Source organism: Thalassophryne amazonica, chromosome 2, assembly GCF_902500255.1.
Source record: "Thalassophryne amazonica chromosome 2, fThaAma1.1, whole genome shotgun sequence".
Classification (NCBI taxonomy): Eukaryota; Metazoa; Chordata; class Actinopteri; order Batrachoidiformes; family Batrachoididae; genus Thalassophryne; species Thalassophryne amazonica.
In genome coordinates this window covers 92,648,425-92,661,314 of record NC_047104.1, presented here as the reverse complement: position 1 = coordinate 92,661,314, position 12,890 = coordinate 92,648,425, and the positions used below count along the sequence as shown (strand labels likewise).

The following is a 12,890-nucleotide window of genomic DNA, read 5'->3' as shown; positions in this document are numbered from 1 at the left end:
GGGTTGTACAGTGACTGTATCATTCTTATGAATGATTGGTGGAATTGAAATTTTTCTAAAACTTTATACAGAAATTTCCAGTTAACGCGGTCAAATGCCTTTTCAGCGTCAAGGCTCAACAACAACATTTTATCCTGGGTTTTAACTACATAATAATGTGTAATGTTCGGCGAATAATATCTTGCGTCTGTCTATTTTTAATGAAGGCAGTCTGGTCTAAACTTATTATTTCGGGTAAGATATTTTCTAGTCTCTTGGAAATGATGTGTGTAAATATTTTATAATCTTGATTAAGTACACTTATGAGCCGATAACTAGCACAGTCAGTTTTATCTTTTCCCTCTTTATGAATCAAAGATATGGTTGCCTCATTCCAAGATGGAGGTATTGATCCATATTTTAGAACATGATTAAATGAGGCTGTCAGTATAGGGGCAATAAGGTCCTTCATCTCCTTATACCACTCGGATGGAAACCCATCCGGTCCTGATTGTTTGTTTGTTTTACATTCAGATATTCCTTTTTTGACTTCCTTTTCAGTAATTTCAGAGACCAGGTGATTGTTTTGGTCCTCACTTACTATTGGTAAATTAACGGTATCCAAAAATGCAGTCATAAGGCTATCATTCACTCTTGGTTGGGAGTATAACTGACTGTAAAATGTCAAAAATGCCTGTTGGATATCTTCTAATTTTGAGACCATAATATTTGACTGGGGGTCCTTTATTTTATTAACTGTATTTTCCAGCTGTTTTCTTAATTTGAAAGCCAGTAACTTTGCAGATTTTCCTCCCGCTTCATAATAACATTGCCTTACAAAGGTCATATTCTTCTTTATTTCACTAGCAAGAATCTGATTTATTTCATTCTTTGTTTTATCTATTTCTGTTTTCAAGTTCCTATTTGAGTTCAATTTGTGGGCATTTTGTAAAGGTCTTTAATTGGGCTTGGAGAGTTGTTAGAAGGAGATTCCTTTTCTTTTTTAAGTTTGAACTGTAACCAATAATTTTTCCCCTAATAACCGCTTTTAATGCATCCCACATAATTATGGGCGTGACTTCCTTATTATCATTTTCAATTAGGTCTCTATGTCTTTTCTAATTTGCTCCCTCATAGGCTGTAGAATACTTATATTTAATCTCCAGGATGTATCTCTTTTTTCACTGCTTATAATTATGTCCAAATAAACTGGGGCATGATCTGATAAGTCCATAACTCCTATTTTACAATTTATCACCCTATGAATATTATTTTGAAATATGAAAAAATAATCTAATCTAGAATAAAGATTATGAGGGTGTGAGAAAAATGTATAATCTCTTTGTATCAGGCTGAGTTCTCGCCAAACATCCAGGAGCCCAAGTTCTTTCATCGTCGCTATAATACTTTTAGTTATTTTACTTGCTCCCTGTGCCTGTGGGTTTGATGAATCAATCAGTGGATTGAGCCGGACATTCAGATCACCTCCCAGAATCAGAATTCCTTCTGCTTCTATGGAAATTAACTCAAAGATGTGTTTGTAAAATTTCCATTCAGAACCTGGAGGGGCAGAAACATTTATAATTGTTATCAAAATACTCTCTAAATAACCTTTAACCAAAATATACCTTCCCTCAGAGTCTCTTTTTTCCTGAATACACTCAAAATTTAGTCTATTTGAGATCAATGTTACAACACCTCTCTTTGAACTTTGGGAACAAGATGATGAAAATTGTTTAAATCTCCATTTTTTTAATTTTTCATGTTCCAATGTAGGTAAATGTGTTTCCTGGAGCAGAGCCAGCTCAATTCCCTCCCTTTTAAACTTTGTCATAATCTTACTCCTTTTAACAGGATTTCCCAACCCATTAACATTATATGTAGCTACCCTAACAGACTTAATATCTTGCATATTTTTGTGTTTTAATATTTCCTTTAAGCAAAACCTGTATCCCTCGAAACAAAGAACTAGTAACAGTAGAACAAATAGTAGAAAAATTAAAGTAACACTGTGACTTCCAAAAAGGGGCCTCAATGTTGGCCATGGAGGAGGAAAGGGTTGCTCCGTCTTCTTGCGCTGGAGCGCCCTCTTTAGCCTGGTGGCTGTAACGTGGGTCTGTGGTGTCTCATCCATCAGTATTGGACCGACCAAAAAGTATTGTGGTTCCCGTAACAGAAAAGTACTCAACAAATAAGGGTAGCTTTCTGAGGTCCTAACATCAGTTAACAAGATTATAACATTTTACCGCATTTTCTGAATTTCTGGAAGCAAATGCTTCAAGCATTGACATTCTGGAGTCGAAATTCCTGGAGTTTCTCCTTAAATCCTGGCGTCTGAGTCCCAACTCCTTCTGTCCCTTTCTCTCATTCACCGTCTGCCACATTTGCTGCTTAAATTTCTCCATCATTGAAACGGGGGTTTTGACCACGTCGACCTTCATCCCTCTCTTGATCATGTCCTCTGTTGCCTCTTGCGCAGAGTTGTAGGTCACTGTACCTCCGCTGTAATGTACTCTCTACTTGGCCGGGAAAGGCGTTTGGAATCGGATGTTCTTCTCATGGAGTACTACCTTTGCTGCTTTGTACTCCTTGCGCTTACGTTGAACTTCTGGGGCATAGTCGCTGTCCATGTAGATCTTCTTGCCTTGAAAATCAAAGCTTTTTGTTTGCCACGACCAACGTAAAATCTCCTCTTTCCTCTGGTAACTTGCAAACTTGACCACAAAGGACCGAGGCTTAGCTCCGGCTGGAGGCTTAGCTCCGGCAGCGCGATGCGCTCTCTCAATACCAAGTGCAATAGACGTGGGAAAGCTCAAGCCATTTACAAGAAGATTTTCAACAAAATTAATCACAGATGGAGCCCTTTCCTCAGCCCCCTCATTCACTCCATATATTTGGAGGTTATCGCGTCTGGAGTGACCCTGTAAGTCCAGGAGTTGAGCTTCGATTTGAGATTGCAGTTTTGCTAACTCCATTAGCATCTCTTCGGAGGTCTGTACGCGTGATTCCACGGTCATTATTTGTTCCTCTGCTTCATCCATTCTCCTGCCAATTTCGCTCATGTCTTCTCTCATTGCTTCTAGTTGTTCTTTGTTTTCCCTCCTAAAATCACGGAGCTCTTTTAGGATTAAGTCAGACTTGCCTTCCCCGTCTCTCATATTAGCATTTAGCAGTGGGTTGCTCTCGATGTTGCTATTGCTAGTAGCTTGCTGTTGCACCTCTTCCTCTGCACTTTGTTCCGTTAAATGTTAAATGCACTTTTGTAACCCACTATCAACTGATCACAAAAACGGATTTTGTTTTTGGGTATTTTCCCGAATTAGCTGTCGGGAGCTTTCTTTTTAGGCTGCCACTGAGTCGCCCATCAGACCGGAAGTCCATAACAGATCTTATCTACATCATCACAGTCTGTTCTGACCTTTATGTATTTGTAAAGGCCTTCTTAGGATTCACAATGGCCTAAGTGGCCAAGAAGTGATTTCATGGATGTCTGGTGTGTAGGCCTATCGAACCCAAGCATATTTCAGTAGTAGCCTACAACAGAAATAGATTATGTTTATGTCATTAGTGTATGGACACAGTGATCTCATCTAAATCAAGAATTGTATTTTTATTTGATTTCATAACAAGAAGGGACTCTAACAACTAGTGCTGCCCTCTTTTTTTGAGCTTTTGTACTAAAATTCCAATGGTATACAGTAGGAAACTGAAACTGAGTGTGATGTCAGGGTGTATTTTTTATATGGAATATAAAGTCATATTATTAGCGAATTTTCGGCCACCAGGGCCTTCCTCAGGCACTATCAATAGACTCAATAGACTTCATCAGACACTATAACTGGACTACAAACCAACTTTGTATATTCATTATTCCATGAAGAAGAAGTACTTTAATTGATTCGGTAAAAAAATGGTTTTGGGGTAGGGGAAACTTTAGTTCTCATCAACCCCCCTAAATGACCCTGCAGTATACTGAAAATAAAAATTGAAGGCATTTTTTATGAAAGGACACCATTAGGAAGTTTTCCCCAAATGTTGGCCTCTATATGCTCACAAGTGGTATCTAGGGAGGCTTACAACCTGTTGGTGACCTTAAAACTGAAAGTGATTTTTCGGCAAAATAAGTACAAAATATGGGAAAAAATAATGTTTTTGGATACAAAATGCTGTTAATGACATTAAATCATGTAGCAAATGTGTATGCTATGTCTAAACATGATAGATAAAGGTGATTTTTTTCATTCTGATACTGTCTTCTTGTTAGTTATTCTGTCAAACCTGAATTCTTGAATTTCGACCCATTAGCCATGGACTGTGATGGCATAAATCGTGCTGCAGAAAAAACGTACCACGGATGAAAATCTTAACCAAGCTTTTTTGAATGTCCTCATCATATGTAAGGTGAAAATGCAAGTTTTGGCTCTCAAAGAGAAATGTACACGAAAACCCCCCCCAGAGCCTATACTAGTAAGCATTTAGGAGTACTCAAACTATATCCAGTTGACTGCTACTACTACCTCCACAGTGTTCAAATGGGCTACACTATGCTATCTCTTGAGGAAGCTTGAGCCTGGCTACCGAAGAAGAGCTATCTGGGAAAACTGAAAGACGAGGGTGGACATACACGAAAATGGTAGCGGTGTCCAAGGGGGTGTGACTTTGTACAAATATACATTTATGAGGTATAATAAACAATAAACAACAATAAATTTTGTGGCCTACATGGGTATGCTCAAGTGAGTCATCTGTAAACATACAGGTCAAAGGACAGGTAAGATGGTGGTGGTGTTGTATGTCCGAAATGTGTCCCTACTCCTGGCTCGCTTACTTCTAATATGTATGATAGTAACGGTTAGATCAGGGGTGGACAATGAGGGCCAAGACACTGCAGGTTTTCCTTGCAACCAATCACTTCAGCAGGTGGATTTGCTGATGAGCTTCTCCCCTGAACATCAATGAAATCACCTGCTAAGGTGACTGGTAGAAAGGGAAACCTGCAGTATCTTGACCATTCATGGCACATGATTGCCCATCCCTGGGTTAGATAGTAGTTTCCTAATGGACATTAGTACATAGTGAGGATTTGAATGCAGGCTATGAGTTATTCACATCTTCCATGACTGTTCTCTGTGTCATTCCAGAGGATAAGGTCACTGCTGTCTAGTGTTTTCGATGTGCAATGAAAAACCAGGAAAAATGAGTATTATCAAACCAAAGTAGGTCTTTACAGTGTTCAGTAGCTGCTAGCAGCATTTAACACAAACATAAATCAACTTAAAAAAAAAAAATCAACATCTAAAATCAAAATCAGCTTTCATAATAAAGAGCAATGTTTAATATTTGGCATGTTTTTTAGTTAATGTGACTTATTCTAATCAATGATTAAAAAATGGTTCAGTGTCCTTTACCTCTGGTGATGTATAAAATGAAATCAGTAACTAAAAATTCTCATGTGACACACACACACACACACACACACACACACACACACACACACACACACACACACACACACACACACACACACACACACACACACACACACACACACACACACACACACACACACACACACACACACCATTAACTGTATGCACTTAGGGCCTGATTTATTAAATGTTTGTGTGTATAAACATATGCACAACCACCATAGCGCTTGCAAACAAAACCCTACATGCTGATTTACTAACTGAGGATTGCGTCTTTCAAATGTGCAAAATAGCGCATATTGGCAATTTATGTGTTTGCCTTCATGAACATGCAATTTGGAATTTAGCCACCTGAGTGCGCAAAATTATGGGAGAAACTTGCAACTAGGTGATGGACTGGGCCTTTATCAAAGTCAAAAGAAAATTTTGTACATTTGAAACCTTCACAATAAGTTATTGCACTTGAGTGTCTCTGTTCCAGTAGCCGAGACATTGAATGTAAAGAAAAAGAAAATATCCTTCATTGTACAACCCCTGGCAAAAATTATGGAATCACCGGCCTTGGAGGATGTTCATTCAGTTGTTTAATTTTGTAGAAAAAAAGCAGATCACAGACATGACACAAAACTAAAGTCATTTCAAATGGCAACTTTCTGGCTTTAAGAAACACTATAAGAAATCAGGAAAAAAAAAATTGTGGCAGTCAGTAACGGTTACTTTTTTAGACCAAGCAGAGAGAAAAAAAATATGGAATCCCTCAATTCTGAGGAAAAAATTATGGAATCATGAAAAACAAAAGAACGCTCCAACACATCACTAGTATTTTGTTGCACCACCTCTGGCTTTTATAACAGCTTGCAGTCTCTGAGGCATGGACTTAATGAGTGACAAACAGTACTCTTCATCAATCTGGCTCCAACTTTCTCTGACTGCTGTTGCCAGATCAGCTTTGCAGGTTGGAGCCTTGTCATGGACCATTTTCTTCAACTTCCACCAAAGATTTTCAATTGGATTAAGATCCGGACTATTTGCAGGCCATGACATTAACCCTATGTGTCTTTTTGCAAGGAATGTTTTCACAGTTTCTGCTCTATGGCAAGATGCATTATCAGCTTGAAAAACGATTTCATCATCCCCAAACATCCTTTCAATTGATGGGATAAGAAAAGTGTCCAAAATATCAACGTAAACTTGTGCATTTATTGATGATGTAATGACAGCCATCTCCCCAGTGCCTTTACCTGACATGCAGCCCCATATCATCAATGACTGTGGAAATTTACATGTTCTCTTTAGGCAGTCATCTTTATAAATCTCATTGGAACGGCACCAAACAAAAGTTCCAGCATCATCACCTTGCCCAATGCAGATTCGAGATTCATCACTGAATATGACTTTCATCCAGTCATCCACAGTCAGGGTGATTTCATAATTTTTTCCTCAGAATTGAGTGATTCCATATTTTTTCCCCTCTGCTTGGTCTAAAAAGTAACCGTTAGTGACTGCCACAATTGTTTTCCTGATTTCTTATAGTGTTTCTTAAAGCCAGAAAGTTGCCATTTGAAATGACTTTAGATTTGTGTTATGTCTGTGATCTGCTTTTTTTTCTACAAAATTAAACAACTGAATGAACATCCTCCGAGGCCGGTGATTCCATAATTATTGCCAGGGGTTGTAAATGCCAGGCATATTTAAAGAGTTAATGGTTTACTTAATGCTTGTTTCTTTAAAACGTGAATGTTACCATGTGTAACAGGGGGACCACAGTTCTGGCTTTCCATGCTGAGTATCTTGGAGTCTGTGTGGGATGATGCACAGCTGTCTATGCACGCTCAGTAGAATGCACAGTTGTCTGTGTGCATTCTACCGGCAGAAAATAGCATAATTATTAACCAGTTTGCTTAAATAATGTCAATGAAATAATAATTAAATGTCAGGAATAGGAGATTGTGTTTCGTTTTTTAATTGCCAATGTGTGAAAATGCTCACTTATGTGGCACAGCTCAAATATAGGAAGCACAAAACACATACCTATAAGTGGCTGATTGAACTTCTAATTAACATACAAAATTCCATTTAGATACTGCTGTCTACGGCATATTACCACCAGTAATTAAATGTGCAATAATTCTGAGTAAATCATCCACGAAACTGTCTCCACCTCAACACACAAAAGTTTGGAAAGTTCATGAAATTTATAACTCTATATGGGGTCTTAGTAAATCAGACCCTTAATCTCTAGGTGAGTCACACACACACACAGTGAGATATGCAGTTGATACAACTGAGATTAGGAGGAACTCTGTCAATGAGAACTAAAAATGACAAATTGAATGTCAAGAAGATAAACATTCTACAGACCTTGTCAAAATACTTGCACAACAGAGCTCTTGTCTCTGAGGCAGACAAGTAACTGAGTTTGGCCATGAGGTTCATCTCCCACTGTGACAGCATGTTGGCAGATGCCCTCAACTGTCTCTGTCGCTGAGTGATGGCCTCATTCTTGTACTCAATCGCTGCATCAAGAGCTTCGATCGCTTCGTCCAACTGGAAAAGGGTTCGCTCCTCCTGGAATGGAAGAGTAAACACACATACTTACGAACACCTCGAACCTCCAAATTCAGTCATAATCAGGTAAAATTACAGCCATCTGTGAAGGCAGATCAGAGTTCCACTCATTTATGTAAGAGCATGTGGTTGGGTCACACTAAATGTTTATCACTCTATGTACCATCAATTCAAAACAAAAGCAAAATGAGTAATTCTGCAGCTTAAATGCAGAGACTGTGGCCCAGTTCAATATCTGACCTCAGCAGAGAGCAGGGTCCCCTGCCGCAGTTTATCGTCCAGCTCAACTCTTTGCTTTAGGAGAGAGTCTTTCTCTTGACGCAGATTCGAGATCTCCTGGCGAATCTGTTGAGAGTCCTGTGCACTGCTGCTACGAAGAAGTCCGTTTCTCTCACTTAGCTCTCGCTCAAGTGACTCAATACGTCCTGTAAGCATCACTAGGTCTTTACTCAGAGCCTGGAGAGAAGCAATAAATATTTTTTAGCATTATCCCATTTTTCTATGCGACCGATATGAACTGTTTGGTTCTGTTAGCACCTGACTAGAGCGAAGCCTCTTGGTCTCCAGTCCACTGCGTTCCTGCAGAAGGGCCTCTTTCTTGGCCAGGATTTCCTCTCTTTTACTGAGTTCTCCTTCAAGATCTTCCAGGCCTCTTCTTTGTTCTAGTACTCGCTCCATTTCCTCATCCAGCCAACGTTTCTGCTCTTCTATCTTCTGCTCCAAACACAAAAGTAGACACCCCGTGGAAATAAAAACAAAAACTGAATCCAGCAGCCAGGATACGGAAGACAGCAGTAATGTGTTCACAAACACCAAATCAAACGTGCTACATAATGAAGAGAATTTACACCCATGTTTCCAGACAGTGTATAATAAATAAGCAAATCTGCACATATCCTTTTAATCAACTTTTACTACATTATGATCAAAAACACTGTGTAGCAGTTTATTAGGAATTTGCTGTTGACAATAACTACCACTGCTGAGATTACTGTCATACCTGCTGCTCCTCCAAAGAGACGACAGAACCGTTACTACCACTGCGCCTCTGTCGCTGGATGGCAGCAATCTCCTCTGTCTTTATCTTCAGGATCTTTTGCTGTTGCTCATTCTTTATCTCAAGTTCCTACAGAAAGGATGTGGATGTGGAAAACATAAATGCAAATTACAGGGACAAAAAAGGTCTAAATTACACAACTGTACCAGCTTAAGTAAATGGGAAAAAACTATTACTATTTTATAACACTTTGCTTTGTGTTTGTCTAAAATAACAAAATACAGTGGGGTAAAAAGTATTTAGTCAGTCCCTGATTGTGCAAGTTCTCCTACTTAGAAAGAAGAGAGAGGTCTGTAATTTTCATCATAGGTACACACTATGAAAGACAAAATGAGAAAAAAAAATCCAGGAAATCACATTGTAGGATTTTTAAAGAATTTATTTGCAAATTATGGTAGAAAATAAGCATATGGTCAATAACAAAAGTTCAACTCAATACTTTGTAACATAATCTTTGTTGGCAATGACAGAGGTCAAATGTTTCCTGTAAGTCTTCACCAGGTTTGCACACACTGTAGCTGATATTTTGGCCCATTCCTCCATGCAGATCTCCTCTAGAGCAGTGATGTTTTGGGGCTGTCGGTGGGCAACATGGACTTTCAACTCCCTCCACATATTTTCTATGGGGTTGAGGTCTGGAGACTGGCTTGGCCACTCCAGGACCTTGAAATGCTTTTTACAGAGCCACTCCTTTGTTGCCTGAGAGGTGTGTTTGGGATCAATGTCATACTGTAGTATACAAATAATGAATGTTTATGAGTGCAATGGTAAGAATATTTCATGAGGTGAAAGATGAAATGTTCCATTCGATGAGGTGCATGAAAAGTTCATTATTTGTTTTATTTAACACAGTCAAAGGATGCGAGAGTGTTACTGTAAGCATGCGGTCCATCAATGCTTGATTGCTGCATGCACACAAACGTAATACATTGTGTTTTTACATTAAGGTTTCCACGACATGCAATGGTGCAAAACATATGGAACCAAAATTGCATGGTAAATGTAACAAAATTGCAAATGGGACAAATGATCAATATCACTTGACATACAAACCACCAATCAAATGACAAGGATCTGCTGTTGTATAAAACAGAATAGCTGTTTATTTTCATTGTACAACTGGGCATACAATGAAATCTCCCCTGTAGTGCTGGGTTGAAAAGATCGATTCACCGATAATAAATCTATTCTCATTTTAATTCCCACACACACACACACACACACACACACACACACACACACACACACACACATATATGCACTTCAAAGTAGCGTTATAACAGCGTGCCTGAAAACATTATGCTGCAGTTAGGCCATTACACTGTTTCTGAGGGTGTGTAACAGGAAAATGATAATTTCTCTACATTGATTGTGGACGCACTGGTTCTGATTTAGAAGCTGCACCTCCACATTTATTCATCAACCTCTGTCAAAGCCATTTAAAGATGTCAATCACGACTACCGGGACTGTTGCTGTGGGCAAGAAAAGAGAATCATCCACTGTTTATATTTCACACAGTAGGTTTTTTTTTTGTTTTGTTACTCATAATGTGCCTTTTCCGTGGGACAACACACAAAGGTTCTCTGGTGTGGACTGTGGACAGCTTTTCGGACAGCTTTTCCCACATAGCCACATTTTCCTGCTGCAGGAGAACTTAGGAAAACTTTTCCCATAGCTGCGTTCTCCTGCTACAGGAGAAAAGTTATCCTGCAGTGTGCTGCGCAGCGAGCGCTTGCATATGCAAGTTTTTTAGAGGAGACGGGGCCATTGTCCCCCTGAAATTTTTTTAATTTATAAGTCCCTGAAACACTATTGCCTGAATTTTGAGGGCCAAATTTTGTGAAGTAGTATTAATATGTTGAATAACTAGACAATCAGATAAAAAAAAGCTCAAAAAACTGTTCTAATAACACTAATCCAAATCAATATTGGATTGAAACAATCGATTCTGAATATTAAGAATTGGAATCAAATCAATTCTTGAAATATGAACTGATACCCAGCCCTACTCCCCTCCAGTACAAGAATAAGACACTTCTAGAATAAAATAAATTAAACAGAATAAAATAAACCATGTCACTGAAACATGGCTGTCAATGAAAGACATGACAATGGTAAGAATAAATATTGCACTTGGTTTCCTGTATATTCGTTTTGTGAATTGTTTTGTAAATTGTGTGGGTAGCATGGCCCAAGCAGAGGGTCACCCCTTTGAGTCTGGTCTGCTGAATGGTGGGCTTACACTGTGCGAGCTTTGGCTCTTTTTCAGCCGATTTTTCACTCGTGCGAGAATTTTTTGGATCGCACCGAGTTTCAGCTTAATCGTGCGTCCTGCATCGTGCAGTCTACATGGAGTAACGAGCTGCGTTTAACATCTCACGACCACCTCCCGATCAAGAATCGTATGGTCGGATGAAAATCAAACCTGTTTGATATTTTGGTCGGCCGCCGTGGCTCGTGAGGGTTTCGCGCTGTTGAAGCAGTGCTACAAGCATCTACGCGCTGATTACCTCGCACACTGTCCATGAGCAAACACCGGAGAGAGCAAACAGTGATCTCATGTAAAGTCTTGTGTTTCTTTATTGTTTTGTTGCGTTCCCTCACAATAACCTAATATCATATTAAAGTTCATGCCTATCAGCGCGCACAGTGAGTGGAATCAGGTGGGTGGAGAATGAACGTATATGCGCGTGCACGCACACACACAGCAGACAACAATAGGATTTACGACAGATGAGGGAGTAAGTTGCTACACCTTGCATAGCTGTATGACTCCGTATGAAATATAGTTTATTTTTACAACAGTGTAAGTAGCAACACCTGTTATGAATGTTTTTCTTTTTTTACCGTCCTCTCGTGAATCATGTCGCTGTCTGCTGTGTGTGCGCACGCGCATATGCGTTCGGTCTCTCCCCTCCCACCCCCCCACCCCCGATTTCACTCACTGTGCGTGCTGATAGCCATGGAATAAATTTTTTTTTAAAAAAGAAAAAAAAAAAGCTTCTGTTGCGTTTTACCTCTGGAAACACCAGTCCGACGTGTGGTTTTTGAACGTACAATGTGAGCAGTCAGATCGCATCAGAGCATCGGGCCGTTCGTGTGAGAACATGAATCGTGCGCTCTGAACTTTTAAACTCTGCGGTTTTGTCGCACAGTTTGAGCTGGAGCCAAGTACAACGATTGAAAATATCGTACAGTGTATGCCCAGCCTAAGGTTTATTCCCCAAATCATCAGAGGGAGTTGTTCCTTCCCACTGTCACCTGTGTGCTTACGCTGGGGGTTGGTGAGGTTAGACCTTACTTGTGTGAAGCACCTTGAGGCAACTTTGTTGTGATTTGTTGTGAAATGAAAATAAATTGAAATTGGTTGGATTCTCTTTGAATGTGGAACCCGTGGGGGTCACACCTGTGCATTCAAGAGTCTGATCGCCCATGGGTAAAAACTGTCTTTGAGGTGATTTGTTTGACACCTGTGGCTTCTGAATCTTTTTCCAGAAGGCACGAGATACCCTTGCCCAAATGTGACTGATCTAAGCAGATTTACTGTGCTCTGCTGAGGCCACGGGATGTGTCAATGTCTTCCAGGGACGGGGCAGCCAATGATGTTCTGGGTTGCTTTAATCACTTGCTGCAGCGCTCTCCTGTCCCCCGCTGTGCCGTTTGCAAACCACACTGTGATGCAGTATGACAAGATGCTTTCCACTGTGATTCGGTAGAAGGTCCACAGCAGGGAGGCTTCCAGGTGGTACTTCCTCAGCAGTCTTAAAAAATGCAGCCCCTGCTGGGCTTTCTTCACCACTGCCAACGTGTTGGTGTACCATGTTAGGTCGTAGAAAGGTGCACCCCCAGGAACCTG

At 39.9% G+C, this 12,890-nt stretch overlaps 1 protein-coding gene across 2 annotated transcripts in view; it reads right to left on the bottom strand.

The window, feature by feature from the left end:
* The window catches only part of kif7 (kinesin family member 7), a 75,069-nt gene that overhangs the window by 14,150 nt on the left and 48,029 nt on the right, over positions 1 to 12,890 (bottom strand). For both annotated transcript variants that reach the window (XM_034189359.1, XM_034189368.1), the window contains exons 14-17: positions 8,977 to 9,102; positions 8,514 to 8,690; positions 8,217 to 8,432; positions 7,770 to 7,976 (exon numbers count right to left, since the gene is read on the bottom strand). In XM_034189359.1, coding sequence (XP_034045250.1) covers positions 7,770 to 7,976; positions 8,217 to 8,432; positions 8,514 to 8,690; positions 8,977 to 9,102 — 726 coding nt within the window. The remainder of the gene's footprint in view (positions 1 to 7,769; positions 7,977 to 8,216; positions 8,433 to 8,513; positions 8,691 to 8,976; positions 9,103 to 12,890) is intronic.